This window comes from Betta splendens, chromosome 16 (genome assembly GCF_900634795.4).
Source record: "Betta splendens chromosome 16, fBetSpl5.4, whole genome shotgun sequence".
Lineage (NCBI taxonomy): Eukaryota > Metazoa > Chordata > Actinopteri > Anabantiformes > Osphronemidae > Betta > Betta splendens.
The window spans coordinates 7528294-7546669 of NC_040896.2; the positions used below are offsets into that span (position 1 = coordinate 7528294).

The 18376-nt window shown below is 43.3% G+C and overlaps 2 protein-coding genes across 4 annotated transcripts; both read left to right on the plus strand.

The window, feature by feature from the left end:
- LOC114843576 (membrane-spanning 4-domains subfamily A member 8-like) lies at positions 1-2934 on the plus strand. Its single transcript, XM_029130252.3, has 7 exons — positions 1-149; positions 826-1007; positions 1149-1265; positions 1460-1516; positions 1611-1823; positions 2073-2186; positions 2318-2934. Exons 1-7 carry the CDS (start codon positions 65-67, stop codon positions 2372-2374), a joined length of 825 nt encoding a protein of 274 aa, XP_028986085.1. The 5' UTR covers positions 1-64; the 3' UTR covers positions 2375-2934.
- A 12151-nt stretch (positions 2935-15085) lies between these two features.
- LOC114843143 (membrane-spanning 4-domains subfamily A member 12-like) lies at positions 15086-17870 on the plus strand. Of its 3 annotated transcripts, XM_029129395.3 has the most exons (7): positions 15086-15213; positions 15803-15966; positions 16047-16157; positions 16251-16307; positions 16392-16562; positions 16679-16795; positions 16930-17870. In XM_029129395.3, exons 2-7 carry the CDS (start codon positions 15814-15816, stop codon positions 16972-16974), a joined length of 654 nt encoding a protein of 217 aa, XP_028985228.1. In that variant the 5' UTR covers positions 15086-15213; positions 15803-15813; the 3' UTR covers positions 16975-17870. The 3 variants fall into 3 exon arrangements, with proteins under 3 accessions (XP_028985228.1, XP_055359229.1, XP_055359228.1); XM_055503254.1 differs by having other exon boundaries at positions 15163-15966; positions 16290-16307; XM_055503253.1 differs by having other exon boundaries at positions 15163-15966; positions 16056-16157.
- Positions 17871-18376: the final 506 nt, after the last annotated feature.

Sequence of the window (18376 nt, forward strand, 5' to 3'; positions counted from 1 at the left end):
TGTTTTCCATCTTCTACCTGGTGGGTGAACAAAGGGTTAACCGTTTTATTCTTTCCATGAGGGGATGGACTTCTCGGAACCGGTGGGCGCTTCTGTCTCCGCCTCCGCTCGGCTCCGTTTCACAGTTGTTCTGCGTTTACCAGCAGCAGGTAGGTCTTTGTTTGTGTTGTTGTCAGCAAACGTGGTCAAACGTACGTTCAGCTTTTTGTGACTACCTCCAAAAAAGACAAAGAAAAGACAACGCGTCTGCGAAACATGTAAATGTACTTATTGCTCGTTCGTGGCTGGAAATCGGAAGCTGCGCCTCTTTGAACAACTGCGTCACTTCAAAGACTTCGGATAAAACTGATTTCTACCGATGAGAAATTTCCAACGTTCTGCTTCCGACAATAATTCACACAATTCCTCCACATAAACTAACCAGTGTCTAAAATCCAGTGGCCTCTGCTGCGTTGTCGTCCAAACAAAGACAAAAGCTTGGTTAAACTGACAGTACTTTACAAATAACAACTTAATAATCCAACTCGGATCAAGTTTCTCTCTAAATGTAGGTTTTATTGCATCACGGCTGTATTATAGTGTGTTTATAGTGTGTTCTAGTCTGTTCCACTGCATTTACTGCAACGTTTGAGAGCTTAGAAAAGAGGAACAATAGAACGAAACGGTCCTGCTTCTCTGGCTCCCTCCCACTGTTTTATATATTTATATACAAATTCTTATATATCCACAATATACTATTTCATATTAAGTAAAAGTATAAACCACATCAATCTTTGTCTAAATCCAATATGAAGCATTTGAATCTGCATTTTCGTGCCTTTTCAGTCAGGATGTCTATCTCCATGTCTAAAGCCGATGGAGTCGCTGTTTTCACCGTGACCTCTGACACCAAAAGTTCCTGGCCTCCACTGTGCCAGATCTTGAAGGCGCTCTGCTACAGCCCAGTGTGCTGCAGCGTGTCTGAGCGCCTGAGGAGGATCCAGGGATCGTCTCAGACGTCGCTGGGGGTAAAGTTCTGCCTGAATATGAACTAAACCATAGAAAGTGGTCCAGTGTGTTTATGTTGTGTGTGTGTGTGTGTGTGTGTGTGTGTGTGTGTGTGTGTGTGTGTGTGTGTGTGTGTGTGTGTGTGTGTGTTTTCTTCTCAGATTTTGCAGATAATCGTTGGGCTGCTCAACATTGGACTTGGAATAATCCTGCGTGTCACTGAGGTCTATTTGTTTTCAGTGACTTACATGTTAAGTCCAGTTTGGTTGGGGATACTGGTGAGTAACACTGTGCTGTATTTGTGATTGTTTTTTCTTTATTTTTTGACCTTTACATACCAGTTGAGTTTTTTGCCTTTAAAACATCGTGGAGGAAACTAGGACTGATGAAAACCCACACATGTTTGTTACTGTACTTCATGTTCCAGCTCTAATCCAAATAAACATCCCGTCTGTTTTGTTTCTGTTTGCAGTTCATGCTATTTGGCACCGTGTGCATTTTGTCTGAGAAGTTCCCCAGTCCGTGTCTGGTGAGTTCATTCATTGTAACTTTTCTTCACAAGCGTCATCTCTAATGTTGTTTTATATTTAGTATAAATAAAACCATGTGACTTCTTTTTTTAGGTCACCATCAATGTGATCTCAAACCTTGCAGGAGTTGCCTTTGCGATCACAGCTATTGTTCTCTACTGCATCAGCATAGGAGACATTTATTTCTGGAGGGACTGTAGCGCTCGCTCCTGGTATTACGATAGATGGCCGACACCTTCTCCAACTCCATCTTCTTCTGTCAGGGAAATCACGGACAAATGCTTGTGGTACAAGTCAGAAGTTCTGGTAAGATTTAAAAGGTCATTGACTCATATTGTGTAATGGAAAATTGAAAGCTGTAAGTTATTATACAATTGTAAAACACACTGAAGAGAAGAATGAAATTACAACAATTACTCTAATCGATGGTTGCCCTGAGAATAAGCAGCTAAAAATGGTCTCAGGAAAACTGGCGTAGCCTCGCTAACGTCACACAGGAAGGAATCTAAATAAAAACTAATCCTGCACCTTTCATTGTATTTGAATCAAACACAGCTGTTACTCAGAGGCATCATCGGGGTCCTGATCGTCCTGTGCACCCTGCAGCTCTGTGTCACCATTAGCGGCTGCATCCTAGGCATCAAAGCTCTGTGCAAGAATAAAAACAAGGTACAGAACCACCTTCATGTGAAATCTAAAATCCCACCCCGCTGTGGTTCTGTCTGTCAGAACTCGGCGATGGGCTGGACATGACTCCACTTTGCTGTATGAGCTTAATGAGCATGACTTCCCCCACGCAGGACACCGAGGACCCAGAACTCTACAAACCACTGACGGAGAATGAGGCCACCGAATGATCTGCTCAGTGACGTCATCATATGCACCTTCAGCTGGTGGGCCTGTGTGCACCATCATGCTCCGTCCTTCACAAATCACTTGTGTTCATTTTCACTGCTTCCACTGCAATAGTGTGTTTTTCTGTGGATTGTAGGGGATAAAGGGTGTGTGGCATATTTGAGAATTACAACCATGAATATTTGTGCTCTTTCTGCGTGACTCGGTATAAACAAGCTGTAAGGTGAGGACGTTTACCATTAATCGTAATAAATCGTCTCTGTGCGTATGTTGATGACACGGTGGCAGCGTGTTTGCAGATACAAAGGTCACTGCCTCACACAGATTGTAAAGTAGCTGCAACTCAGTTCTGCTTTGCAAGAGACACAAACATCTGGATTATTTTTATACATGAATGTAATTATGTTTCTAAATCAAATCACCCAGAAACTAAACCTGAACATTATTTACAGGATAATGTGTAACTTCTTGAACTGAAATCATAACATTCTGTATTTGTGCCTCCTTGTGTGTTTTTCTCTGATAATTTTCTTCTTCCAAGGATTAAAGGTGTTAACAGAAAGCTGCATTGTGTTGATTTAGTTGGCCTGAAATGTGGAGTTTGACTAACTAAACTCAGCCTTCAGGTGTTTGGTCGTATGAGGATCCATAGTACTGGGAAAATGCTTTATGATTAATCAGTTTCAGTGTTGTCTTCACTTTATCACTATTGTTTTTGACCTCCTGGGATTTTCTCAACATATTTTAATTTAGCACCTTCTCCTATTCCATCCGTCCATTTTCGACTGCTTATTGGGGCCGGGTCGTGGGGGCAGCAGTCTGAGCAAAGAGTTCCAGACTTCCCTCTCCCCTGACACTTCCTCCAGCTCGTCCGGTGGGACCCCAAGGCGTTCCCAGGCCAGCGGAGACATAGTCCCTCCAGTCCTGGGTCCTCCCCGGGGCCTCCTACCGGTGGGACATGCCTGAAACACCTCCCCAGGGAGGCGTCCTAAACAGACGCCTGAGCCTCCTCAACTGGCTTCTCTCAATGTTGAGGAGCAGCGACTGTTATGGGAAAAATTGTCTCTTCCTTATTTTTATGTCTCTTCCTTATTTCTATGCATTTCTATGCAGTTATTATACGAGTTATGACTTATGTTCTGCAATTAATATCTTATGTTTTGTCTTACTGTATGCATTTGACATTTCACCTAGATTGTTCAATGGTTGTCTCTGCCTGATAGACTCTCAACTCTAGCTCCCAAACCCAAGGTCGGGGAGTTGTGTCTCTGTCTGTTGAGACTTGGTGCTCCTTTCTCACAGATAGTTGGACGTCAGCGATGCAGGTGTGAGAAAGTAAAAATCTTCACACACACTGCGACAGGGAGGAGATGGTGCATGTAATTTGATTGGGTTAGAAAGACATTCCACCCTAGTCGGACAGAGAAGCTAAAAGGCAGAAGCAACTTGAGGATCGTGGGCTCTTTGCATCACACCTTCGTGGTGTGTGCACTGATCTCCCAGCTGGTTTTTGGTTTGTTGATGTGCACGATCAACATCCATGCTTTTTATTTGCTTTCCCCATTATTTTTATTTTCTTTATTATTTCAATAAATCACACAAAAGGACAACTCTCTCTCATCTACTTCTTTATGGAAAATTTCCACCACAGCGACTCTACTCTGAGCTCCTGCCTGGTGACAGAGCTCCTCACCCTATCTCTAAGGGAGCGCCCGGCCACCCTGTGGGGGAAACTTACTTCGGCCGCTTGTATCCGTGATCTTGCTCTTCGCCTTTCGACTCAGCTCCCTCTTCACTACGACGAATCTGTACACCGACCGCATTACAGCAGCCGCTGCACAGATCCGTCCGTCCAACTCACTCCTTTCTTCCCTCACTCGTCAACAACCCCAAGATACATGAAGTCCTCCACTTGGTGCAGGAACTCTCCTCCAACCTGGAGACAGCAAACCACCTTTTTCCAGTAGCGAACCATGGTCTCAGACTTGAAGGAAGTGATTCTCATCCCAGCCGCTTCACACTCAGCTGCAAACAGCACCAGCGCACGCTGTCCATAAAATAATGAACAGAACCGGTGACAAAGGGCAGAACTGCCGAAGTCCATCTTGCACCGGGAACAGGTCTGACTTCCTGCCAGCACTGCGAACCTGTATGGGCGGAGGGTTCAGCCAGACGTTCCCAACAGACCCTCATGATACGTTTGGGCCTGCCAAGTCATTCCAGCCTCCTTCTCCGCCAGCGGATCCTACTCACCACCAGGTGGTGATCAGTTCACAGCTCAACCCCTCTCTTCACCTAAGTATCCAAAACATATGGCCGAAGGTCAGGTGAAACGACTACAAAGTCTATCATCGACCTCCAGCCTAGGGTGTCCTGGTGCCATGTGCACTGATGGACACGCTTATGTTCGAACATGGTGCTTGTTATGGCCAGACTGTGCCTGGTACAGAAGTCCAATAACATAACAGCACTCGGGTTCAGATCAAGGAGGCCGTTCCTCCCAATCACGCCTCTCCAGGTATCACTGTCATTCCCACGTGGGCACTGAAATCCCCCAGAAGAAAGAAGGCGGGGTGCTTTCCAACACTCCCTCCAGAGACCCCAAGAAGGCCGGGTACTCCACAGTACCGTTTGGCCCGTAGGCACAAACGACAGTGAGTCACCTATTCCTGACAAGACAAGAAATTGAGTCAGGTTGTTTTTCATTCTAACAGGAAATGAAGCTAAGACATGTTAATACAAACCAAACATGTTTTATTTTGCAAGCGCAGGACAATACGTCTAATCTTTGGGCCTCATACCATGAAAGCCACAGTGCAGCTGCATATTTGGCCGTGATAAGATTGTTGATCGGTACCACTGACTGTTTGCTTTGGCAGGTGCTTAGACTCAAAGACTTGAATTCCGCGACGTCCTCCTCTATAAACACACACAGAAAGCAAAGGGACGTCGTCCAGGAGCGAAGACTGTGATTCTAGAAGGAAGCTCTCGTTTTTACTCTTCTGCTGCGTGTGTGGGGCCCTGAAGGCATCACCCGACTGACACTAACATGTCTGCTCCGCTGTGGGACGTTGTTGAGACTCTGTGCTGTTCTGTGAACTGGCTTCATCGCTCCCCTCAGTCCAGTGTCGCTGCAACCACTGGGGTGAGTGGGCCTGAGGTGAAACATGTGAAGATGCTGCGTGTCGGGTGATGGGTCCAATGGTTCTGACTCCCCTGTAGACCGTGCAGATCATGGTGGGCCTGTTCAACATCGGACTTGGCCCAGGACGAACCAGCACAAGCCCGGGAGACGTGACGGGTGTGGGAGCTGCGTACTGGCTGGGAGCTGTGGTAACGTCTCCGCCTTTAGCTCACACATCCCCACACTGGCTTGGCTCTGACAGCTGCTGTCCATCTCCTCTCAGTTCATTGTGACTGGGATCTTTTCCATCTTGGGTGGACGCTTTCCTTCCTCCTGCTTGGTAGGTCCAGCTCACTCATCGTTGGTTACATGCGTTTGTGTCCATTGCTCTGTGTAATCGCTCGTCCCTGTCAGCTGGGCTTCACTGTCTTCATGAACATAGTTGGAGCCATATTTGCCATCACTGGAGTCGTGCTGTACGCTATAGACCTGTCCAGCGCCTCCCTGGACCGGCTGTGTGGGCGGAGCAGCAGCAGCGTCCGAGACGGTGACAGCTGCCAGCGAGTGGCTCTTATCGCTCAGGTGCGTTAAAGTCACAGTCGAACCTCATTAGCAGCGTTCGTCTCAGATCACGCTTGCATTTGTTCTCTCAGAATTTGCTCCGGTCCATGGACGTTGTTCTGATTGCCCTCACCGTCCTCCTGCTCGTCGTCAGCGTTCGGTTTGCCATTCTGGGCATCAGGGCTTTGAGCGGTGAGATGAAGAAGAAATAGGCCCAAAGCAGGAAGATGTGAAGCCACAGCAGCTGCAGCTGCAGCTCCTCGCTTTGTTTGTCAGAACACTGGGAGTTACACAATGTATGACACTGAAACTGATCTTGTTTGTGTGTTTTTTACTGTGTCAGGAATGAGGAAATGTTGAAGTTCCCCCGACCGTTGTAAGATGTGAGAACCATTCAGTTCAGGACTTTTTGTGTGAAATGAAACTATGTTAATCTCAGCTGTAACAGGGAGAAGTGGTAAAAAATGAGACACGTTGACTGTAACACAAACACTGTGCAGCAGGTCACTGGATTCACATCTCAAAACAAATCACACAAAATAAAAGGGAAGATTCTTTTTTTGTTGTTTTTTCCACTTCTTAAAAAAATCAATAAAAAAATTGTTAATTGGGAAACAGCTGGGTCACATCTGGATGTCAAAAATACAAATAAAGAATTGGCAAATGGCAGAATTATTGCACAAAAAGTTGTCATGACAATGCATAGGGGGACGGGTCAGTTTTCTATTATTATTATTATTATTATTATGCTTTTATTTTGAAGAGATTCACAGTGCAACAGGAAGTCTTTAGAAAGTCTTATTTAATTGCTGCTGCTTGAATGCTTTATTTCAAGCCACAGCTGCAGGAACAAATAGTGAACAGCTGCAAATCAGGTGAGTTCTTGTCTCATTCTTTTTGATCTTTGAAACATTTTTAATTCTCCTGTGTTTATTTGTGCGACTCAGTTTGATTTTTATGATAAAGCTCTGACCTTTTAAAAACTTGTTTGACAGTTCAGACTTGGTTTTAGGGTTAGAATGCAGATCAGGTCATGTCATGTCATTGTTTAATTATTAGGTTTAATGTTTATGGTTTCACCACGTCCCTGATGCTTTACTAAATAACTTAACATATAACTGAGTTGGTTTTGTTTGTGGTTATTCCTTGTGTTTGTTACTTTTTTGCAAGTATCATAGTTTGTCAACAAGGAAACAGCAGGATTTTAAATCATTTGTTATAAATGAAAGGGCTGAAGGAGGTCCCTCAGAAGACTGTTTGTTTGATTAATCTGATCTAAGTAAGAAATGACTGTAAAAAAGAATTTTAAATGAATCACATGACCAATTAAATGTTACAAGACAAACATTCCATTTGCAGGTGCCGTCGTGAAGGATTCCAGTTGCTGTTAAAGACGCTGAGGCGACTGCAGTCATGCTTCCACCACTGACTCAAACCCCGGGGGCTCGTTCCTGCACCATGAGCATCAGCTTAACTTCAGTGTTCGGGGTGAGAGGAGGATGAACTCACGTATGAGCGGAGTGAAGGGTCTATCTGAGGCCACGTCACTGACCTGACTCTCCCACAGACTCTGCAGATCATGGTGGGTCTGTTCAACATCGGCCTGGGTCCGGGACGAACGAGCACGCACCCTGAGGACCTGACTGACCTGGGAGCAGCCTACTGGCTGGGTGCTGTGGTAAGGCTACGGTGGTGGAATACCGTAACGAAGCCTCGGGGAACAGGGCGAGCAGCTCAGCCTCCATTAGTGACGTCACTGAAGCCACAATGATCAAATTAAGAGATTAATCCCTCACTCACTGTGTGTTGTGCTGTCCTCAGTTCGTCACCTCGGGAATAGTTTCCCTTGTGTTCTGTCCTTCTATTTGCTGGGTAAGTGAAGTCTAGAGCACAGTGCTCTTCCTGTCTCATCCAGTTTTAAAGGAAGGACTCTTCTCTCAGATCGGCTTCACGGCCTTAATGAACATCGTGGCAGCCATCTTGTCCATTGTTGGCATCGCGCTGTACGTCATAGACCTGGAAGGCGCCTCCGTTACCTGGATGTGTAACAACAGAGGAGCTGATGATGATGTTGACAACTGTGTGAATGTGGCGTACTTTGCCCAGGTAACAAACAGCTGCTTTGATGTTAAGATTATAAGTATTATAAGTTTTTGTTTTGTTTTGTATAAGTTTTGTTTGTCCTAAATCAATATTTTCCTGTACCGTGTGAATTTGTAATGCTTAACTTAAATTTGAAGATGATTTGAAGTTTAAGTCTTTAATCAGATGAATGCTGTGGTTTTCTCTTCCTGTAGAAGCTGTTGTCAGGCATGGACATCACCCTGGTCATCATGGCTGTTCTGCAGCTGATCATCTCCATCATCTCAGCTGTGCTTTGCATCCTGGCTTTATGTGGTGGGCCGATAGAAGAGGTCTGAACACACAACATCAGAACACACATGTATTAATACCCTCAGTATTTCTATTGATGCTCAACTAACAGCATCTGGGGTCTTGGAGGAGATAACTAACAGTAGATTTTAGTTTGTAAATAGGTTAACCTTATGAAAACCTTATGAAATGCATTCAAATTTTCAATGTTGTTATGTTGTCACATTCTAAATGTTTGACTTTGTTCTGTTTTAGAACTTCAGAATCAAAGAAGATTCTTATGAGCCCATGGTGAAGAAAGTCATGACTGGTGCTTAAGCCACAGAATGACAGTAAAATATCATTATGATACTGTATGGTGTCAACATTACATACTGTAGATGCTCCTGCTTTAATGACTTGGTCTTTTCTGTAAAAATGCAAAAGTTGGTGTTACTGCTGCTTTTACTGCCGACTTTAGGTTCAAGCATGAAGATTGTTGAATGTTACGGCTGAACTTTCCCAATCAGACACACTGAAGAAACACTGGAATTGTTTTGACTTTGTTTAAAGGCAACAACTGACTGTGGAAGCATGCACATACAGTTTGATTTATTATTTTCATAGTGATTAAAATAAGTGCTCACGGTTGTGTTACAGTATATGTGAGTTTTTTTTATTTTACTCATTACTAATGTATAAGTTAAAAGATTAATAATTTAATTAAGCCTTGTATCAATTCTTTCACTGAAATAAAGTTTTTGGCCTTTAGCTAACAAACAAAAATGAGGATGCTTTTATTTTGAAGGAGTCAAAAGCACCAGGAAATAGGATTGTTTTTTTGAAACTGCCTAAACTACTGGTGTCAAATCACTGCTGTGAAATCAGGTACAGTAGCCTATAGCCACGGAGCAGGTGAGTCCTCTTCCTTTGTTCACATTGTCTGCAGCAGTAACAAGTTATGATCATCATGAGGTCTTGATCGTATGTGTCACGTGTGAGCTTGTGTTTAATACGATACTGAGAGGAGTCAGATGAGAGGATGAGCCTCATTCACTCAGGTGTCTGACAGTTCGGACTTGGGTTTGGGGTCAGGGTTTGGGTTGAAGGCCAGGGCTGCTGTAAATATCTCAACGCATAGAGTTCATATGGGTGATTTTTTGGCCCTCAGTGCTTCTCTTTGTTAAACACATTTTTATGTCATTGTCTTTGTAAGCAGGTTTGTAAGTAGTTCAGGATAAGACAAGGAAGATAAGGAAGTTCCAGCAATGGAAAATAACTGACAGAACCGCTTTGTCCTCCTCTTCTAAACTAGTCTGAATGATTTAGTTAAGACCATGAGGCAAAGGCTTCAAAGCATTCTGAGAATCCTTTTCACCTTAAAGTTTCTCAGAACTAAAAGTGAAAAATGAAACATGGCTAAACTAAAATAACCAGTTTAGATTGGTTCGATGCCAAACAAGCAACTGACACAACACACTGCTTTGTCTCAATGAGCCTCATCTCACTTTTATGTTATGGGGAAGTAACTGTAGGAGTTGATCTGAGAGTCAGAGCGACCAACTACTCCTTTTATTTACAGGCGTGTGCACAGGATTTCTGTAACTGGTGACGACTCTGAAGCGACTGTGGCCATGTTTCCTCTACTGATCCAAATCCTGGCAGCGGTTTATAACGAGGCAAAGCTCTTGAAGCTACGCAAGAACCCGGTGCTGCTTGTGGCTTTTGGGGTGAGAGGACATTAAATGAGCAGTTTAGTGATGCTCTGAACACGTTTATTTGTTACTATGGTGTGTAATTGTTTGGAGTCTCTTTCAGACTGTACAGATCATGATCGGCCTGTTCATCATTGGACTGAAACTGGTGGCAGGAAATAATGGGTTATCCTATCAAGGAGCTGTTTACATCTTTGGTGCTCTGGTAATACCTATTGTTTATTTATTAGACTTTAGCCACAGTTGCCTCAATAAATGCATTATACTTACTGTATAAGGCAGCAGAACATCCTTGGAATTACAGTAGTTTGAGAAAAAAAAATTTGCAAAGCACTTTCCATACATGAAGGTGTTAAAGATCCAGTTCTGGTACAGTTCTCCTGAGCTTCTAATGTGGTGAAGATCCCAGACTGTAGAAACACACCTGTCTGTCATATATGTTTAATATGTTTAGATGTATGTTTAAAGGATATATACAGTAATACAGACTAATTGAATCTGCCAGGAAGAAACTTGCATGTAGAAACTAAAAAGTACTGGCCCCAGAAATTATCCTTGTGGAACCCCTGAACAGATTTAAATCATTTAAAGTAGACAATAAAAACATAAACATTTTAATTAGGAAAAAAAGAGAGCAGAAACTTTTATTACTATCAACATAACCTCATCTCCGGTGTCACTAAAAAGAAATAAAGGTTAGATTAAATGGTAATGACACAACAATGTTACTTTTTTCAGGAGAATTTTATTAAATAACATTTGAAAAACTGATGAATTGAATTCTGAACTGACCTCTGTTGTCCTATCTTCAGTACATCACATGTGGAATTGTTCCATTATTGTTGCATCCCTCTATCTGGTGGGTAAGTAAAGTACGAGTGGGGTCTAAAATAATATATGCATTTTATCTGATCAATCAAATATTAAATTAAAATTTCCAGGTTGCCTTCACTGCCTTTATGAACTTGGTCACTGTGGCCTGGACCACTGTTGGAATTATATTTTATGTCGTGGCGTTGAGCTCCACGGCCCAGGTGAGTTAAACCTTCAGTAAATCACTAGTGTGTTGCTATTAAATTGACCACTTTACCATCATATTTCAGGTGTTTCACCGTGAGCTTCTCTTAAATCACCATTTATGAATTGTAGTAGATAATGAACATTTAAAAGCGAGGTCAAGCTTAACTCTTCCTTTAATTGAACCCTTCATGTTTTTTTCACATCCTTCAGGTGTTTTTGAATCGCTTGGACATTTTTTCCATCGTCCTGACTGTTGTTCAGATGTGCATCTGCATTAGTTTGGCTGTGATTTGCATCAGGGATATGATCCGCAGGGAGAAAGAAGAGGTACCAGACAAACACAACACAAACTTATTAATACTAGTCTTACTGCTACTAAACTAACAGTTGAGAGTATATACAGTACTTTCTAGTGTTTGTAAAGTTTGTGAACTGAAACAATTTGACATTGTTCTGTTTCAGCAGGTTGAAGAAGATTCTGAGGCGCCAAAGGAAGCCATGACCAGCCCATTGCTTAACTAATGAGTGCCTAAAAGTGAGATATCACTACGTTCTGCAGATGCTCCTGCTTTAATGCCTTCAAGCCGAAATGTTTCCACAGAACATCACAGTGACTTTTGTCCATGTGTAAATCTGGATTCACGGTTTCTCTGCTTCTGAGTGTGTTGCTGGTTTGTATTCGCTGTACTTTTGATGTTCAGAAATAACATCAGAAATAAACTCATCCACTTCAGCTCTACTGGGTTAGAGATTTTAGAGTCTAACTACTATTCTGTAAAAGTGCCAATGCTGGATTTACTGCTGTGTTGAGATTTAAGGAACCTACAACTTCAATTCAACAACAAAATTTCCCACAATCACAATATCACAAATCTCAAGTCACTGAAGCTCAGGCTTTCCATCTTCTATTAGGACACTTTTTGTTTAGTCACTAAACTAGTGACACTTTTGTAGAAATAAACATCAACAAAGAAAGCTATTATATGTGTGATGAATATTCTTCTCACAATATTCCCAAAATTTACAAAAGGACACTTTGGACGACTTGGACGTGTTTTTGTACACAACTGTAGGGCAATTTTATGGGGTTCTGTTTGTTTCATTGAGGCTGTTTTTGCACTTAATAAATAGTTGGTTTGATTCACTGAAATATAACCTTTTCGTTATTCAATCTTTAAGAAACTGGATACTGAAGGAACACAACAGGAAGTGGGCAGACAAAAATAGGAGTCTGGCGTGAAAGTAAAGTTTTGGCATGTTTAAACATGGTGACTTTACTTTGAAAGAATCAAAAGGGCAACAGGAAACATGTGTTTTGTTGCTGCTGCCAGAACAGACTGTCACACTGACTACAGCCACGGTGAGGTCTTCACTTTGTTTACATTACAAGAGTTTGAGTTTAATCTGAACCTGTGAGGGTTTTGGCAGAGGATGATCCTCACATGTCTCACCTGTAAAAACGGTTCTTTGGAGGTCAGGACTTTGTTTTAGGGTCCAGGTCCAGGTCCAGGTCCAGGTTAGGTTTAATATAATGTATCACAATGCAAACCAGGAAGTAGCTTCACTTTCGGTAACCACTCATTACACCACTAGAAGTAAAAGAACCTGTGTATGAAGCTCCAGCATCTGATCCTTGTCTCTGCCTTGTGCAAACTTGCCAATAACAACCATCATTCACTGTTTCGTCCGCTGACAGGGAAAAGCCCAAAGAAATCTGATCATCATGTGATCTATGTCTCTCAGGGGTCAGGCACTTTGAATGTGCTGCTGACACTACTTCAGTGAGTTTTACACAAGAAGCAGGAAGCGACCACAAAGGTTTTCCAGAGAGAAAGAGAATTAAATCTGACGGTTCCCTTTGATTGAGCAACTGAAGAAGAAAAAAAGTGACCACATAAAATCAAGTGAAACTAGACAGTGGTGTTTTTGCTTAAAGTGACAAAAGACTGATCAGCAAAATAATGTAAAATTTATGATGACTATGCTTTTTGTGTTGTGGTTTGATTGGCAGTGGGTGGGACTAGAAACCTGCAGGGACAAGTCTACAGCACCAGCAGTCAGAAGGGTTCTGCAGTATAGGTTAGGAGGTTAAGGAGGTTTTATAATATAGTTTATATACAGTAAATAGTGATCAGTGATCAACAGTGATCTTTGGAAGTTTTTTTGATGTGACTGGAAAAAAAATAGATCATTTTATTTGCAGGTGTGAGCCGTCGATCGTCTGAAGGATTTCAGTAAGAGCTGCTCATGTTTCCACCGCTGAACCACATCCTGGGGGCCCATTTCTGCAGCCAGAGGTTCTGCACGGTGCTCAACAGGCTGATGGGGATCGACTTCACTGCGGCTCTTGGGGTGAGAGGAGGATGAACTCACGTATGAGCGGAGTGAAGGGTCTATCTGATGCCACGTGACTGACCTGAGTCTCCCACAGACTCTGCAGATCATGGTGGGTCTGTTCAACATCAGCCTGGGTCCGGGACGAACGAGCACGCACCCTGAGGACCTGACTGACCTGGGAGCAGCCTACTGGCTGGGTGCTGTGGTAAGGCTACGGTGGTGGAATACCGTAACGAAGCCTCGGGGAACAGGGCGAGCAGCTCAGCCTCCATTAGTGACGTCACTGAAGCCACAATGATCAAATTAAGAGATGAATCACTCACTCACTGTGTGTTGTCCTGTCCTCAGTTCGTCACCTCTGGAATAGTTTCCCTTGTGTTCAATCGTTGTTGCTGGGTAAGTGAAGTCCGGAGCCCTGTGTTTATTCGGTCTCGTCCAGTTTTAATGGAAGGACTCCTTCCTCTCAGCTCTCGGCTATCGTGAACATAGTGGCGGCCATTTTCTCCATCGTTGGCATTGTGCTGTACGTCACCGACCTGAACGGACCTCCAGTTTACTCCATGTGTAACCAGACCAGCAGCGCCGTTGATGTTTATGATCACGACTGTTTCCTCGTGGCACAGTTCGCCCAGGTTAGTGAGCTTTCAGCTGTTTTACTGAGCTTTGGACCACGTGGGCCGCGATGAGCCTGAGCTCGTGTGTTCTCATGCTGTAGAAGCTGTTGAGGGACCTGGACATCGCTTTAGCCGTGATGAGTGCGCTCCAGCTGTGGGCCAGCAGCAGCGTGGCTCTGTCTCACATCGTGGCTTCAGGCGCCTGGGAGGAGGGAGCGGTACGAGCGCATTCTGTGCATTACAGCTCTGTGCCTGCACTGTCCCATTCTCAGCTTTGTTGACTGTGTTGTGTGTCAGCAGGTTGGAGAAAAGGAGTTGATGAAGGAAGTCGTGTCCAGTCCTGGTGCTTAAGTCATTGTCATGTATGCAATGACTTAACAGCATTTTATTTCAAACTGCCTGCTTGTTTCTGCATCAGTTTTACTTCTGTTGCTCTAAATATGAACTGTCTGATTCAACACATATAAAATGTTATGGAAATAAAACATCTCATCTCTCTGTACTGGTCAGGAGATTTCATAATCTAACTATGCAGCATTAGTTGCAAGATGAAAGATGAAAAAATGGACTTTATTGCTGCTATTTTAAAGGTTGTGAGGAAGATTTGCTTTTTGTATATGTTGGAAAAATACTGCATTTAATCATTGAAACATATTTTGCTGAAGCCTCGTTAGCTGTGCTATGTCCTTGACGTTTCCTCCCTTCTGCTCTGCAAGAAATAGGGAGTACCGGTGTGTAGCATCCTTATCTGATGAGCCTAATGCTTTGTGCAGGAAATATTTCCCACGTTCTGTGTGACTATGCACCTCCCAGAATGCAATACATATTATGAGCTGAATCCTTTTCTTCTCTTCAGTGAGAGGAAGTTGCCTTTGCTGTAAACTGCTCACTCCTTGCAAGTAAAATCCCTAAGAAGGTCTCAACTGATTGTGTCTGCTTTATTTCAGATTTACAAAGGGAACTAACGATTTCCCTAACAGTATAAAATGCATTTTAAGGGGATTTTTTGTCAAGGTGCTTTTATTTTGAAGGAATCAGCGCAACGGAAACACGTTGCTGCTACTTGAACTCCTCATAGTCACATCACTGCTGTAGTTGCAGGTAGTTCAGCAGAGCAGGTGAGTTCGCTTCACTTTGTGTCATCTGCAGCAACAATTAAATGTGTTGTGAGCTTGATTCCATCATTTTCTACAGCTCGTGTGTGTTTACTGGGTTCATTCAGAGGGTGAGGACCAGTTTGAGTTTAATATGAGATGACTGAGGGTGATCCTCGCGTCCACAGGCTTAAAGGGGTAGTTTGAGAGTAAACTCAACTCTTTTCATCATATGTTTTCAAGAGGCTTAAGAGTTTGAGGATGTATAAAGGGAATTGGAAGCACCTTCTTCAAAACAGTGATGAACGATCACATTAAATGTCCGAACCTTTCGTTAAACCTCAAACCTACAAAACGGTTTTGTTTGATCAATTTCATAACCAATGAACAGAAACCTTATCACAGGCCTGGAATTCCTTCAGGAGGAGCTGCTGATACAGCTGTGAATGTGACTCACCGTCTCAGAGAAACAACCATCACAATAAAGTTAATATTAGCTGGTTTCTATGAAGACGTATCTGCGGTTCGTTTCAGATGTTTTCTCTCTGTAGCGAGTTTCTGATTTTTCACCAGAGTTGTGCAGTTTAGAATATTCCACTTGTTTTACCTGCAGGGGTGTAAAGGATGCCTGGACCCGTCGCTAAGGACCCAGAGGGGACTGTGGTCGGTGTGAGCATGTTTCCACTGGACCAGGTCCTGGCTGCCCTTCGCTTTGGTCCCATTGGCTCCACTGTGTTCAAGAGCCCGATGCAGACGGACGTGATGGCAGCTCTTGGGGTGAGAGGAAATAAATTGAATGGAATCAGGATGAAGGTTGGTAGATCATTAGTAGAGGATGACGCGTGATGATGCTGCAGACGATACAGGTCTTGGTGGGACTGTTTAACGCTGGTCTGGGGTCGGGACGGACAAGCACACGACCTGGAGATTTGGCTGATCTGAGAGCTGCCTACTGGCTCGGCGCTGTGGTAATTTAATATTAGATTATAGATTAAAAGGAAGCAGCGTCTCTGCTCCATGCACAAAGTGAAGCTACCTGAGCTCTTCTGTCCTGTCTTTAGTACATCATTGCTGGAATCGTATCACTTATTTCTGGACAGTTTGCTGCCGCCTGCTGGGTGCGTACAGTAAGCCATGCACCGTTACAGTAAATAATAATACATTCTACACAAACCGCAGTGTTGATGAATCTTTCCCCTCAGGTCGGCTTCACGGCCTTGGTGAACATTGTGGCAGCCATCTTTGCCATCGTTGGCGTTGTGCTGTACGTCATCGACCTGGGAGACGCTTCTCTTGTCTGGATCTGTAACCTGAGCGGCCGCAGTCTTCATGATCATGATGGCAGCTGTGTGTATGTGGCACATTTTGCCCAGGTATTGGTAACATTATAAACCTTACCAGATTCTCTGTGTCAGATCGTATTTCTTGTTTGTCTTTATATGTGAAGTTCAGTCTAATCCAATGATTTGTGCCTTCTGCTTGTTGTCAGAGTTTGTTGACAGCCATGGACATCACCTTGATCGTCCTGGCTGTGCTCCAGCTGTGTGTCTGCATTAGCATGGCTGTTCTGTGCATCAGGGCTTTGGTCGGATTGGAGGAAGAAGAGGTATGAAGTTTTACTATTGGCTCTGTGCTACCAGTATATTCACCTTGGAGGCAGAAGGACAGTGAAACAGCTGGATTTGAATTCTGAATTTTATTTCTGAACTTAAAAAAGTTGACTTTGTTCTGTATGAGCAGGTTGAAGACGATTTCCAGCCGATGTGTGAGGACCAGAACCAGTGAATCAAAACACAACAATGTTCTGCATGAGACACAGAAGCTGTAATCATTTATTGTAACTGCTGAACGGAATCAGACGCATGTTTATATGTTAAGTATTAACTCTGGTGTCATTTGGTGTGATTGATATTGCTTTTTCCGTAAATGATCTTTCAGCGTGTCCGTTATGTTTTATAGTTTAAATAAACAGGAAACTATCTAAGGATCTAATAGAGTTGACTTGATTGATTTTACTGGTTATTATAACACAACCATGATGCATCTGCATATTTAGGATGTATTGTTTTTTCTTTGACTCTGCTTTTAAAGACATAATATCCAATAACTGTTTTCAATAGCTCTGTCTGTGATGACATGATTGACCACTTGGTGGTGTACATTCTCTTAAAGTCACATGTTCCTGCGTCATAAACCATCCAACTGTTTTATGTTTTATGTGGCCCGCTAACACGTTTCAATGTGGTTTAAAATGTTTTGATATATCTTATGTACAGTAAACATGCACCTTTAGTCTGACTTTTATAAAATACCTACATGAAATCTGTTGTGAGCTGAAAGTCCAAATACCTTTTCAAAGGTTTAGGTTGTCGGCCACTAAACAAACAGCAGACACTAAGAGGCACCTGTCTGAGTATCTGTGAGCTTTAATATTAGAGCAGGTGCCACGATGCACGAGCTGATTCATGAATTCCTGTTGCTCAACACAGTCACAAACATACGGAGCAGATTAGGGCAAAGCCGCAGGTATGTCTGTGTTTAATGTATTATCACCTCTGACTGGACGAAGACGTCCACGTATGAGCAGCTGGTTTCACTCAGTTGGACGACAGCGTTCACATTGTTCAAAGAGTGAATCATTACGTGTGAATATATTATATGTCATAAATGTGACAGATCTGCCCGATTTGTTCATTTGACTCAACATTCTCTTTCTGCAGTTCTGCATTCAGTGACGACCTACAGGTCCCAGGGGTTACATGTAGGAGGGTCAGGGTCACCACAGGAAACGTATCCGGGAGCAGATACTAGAAGAATGTATGTATGTTTGAATGTGCTGGAGGTTAAAGCTCTACCTCATTCTGTCACATGGTTTTGTTTGGTAACTTGGGGGAGAAGCAGTCTGGAGCTATTTTAAATTCTGACCGTCTGCATAGTTTGTGCTGGTGTCATTGTTTTCTTTTACACATGTTGGAGGCACAGTGTTTAAAAAGGGTGAGAGGTAATGAAGGATCTGAAAGACGCCTCAGGTTACATTTAGGCAACAACACCCGCTCTTACTACAACACTGCCACCTCCACTGTGTCTTTTAGCGTGGTGCCACACGGGCCTGCTGCGTCTTGCCTTGCTTCGGTATGTAGGCAGGGGGACGAAGTGAGGAGGTGGAGCAGGGGACCAGCCGTTGGTA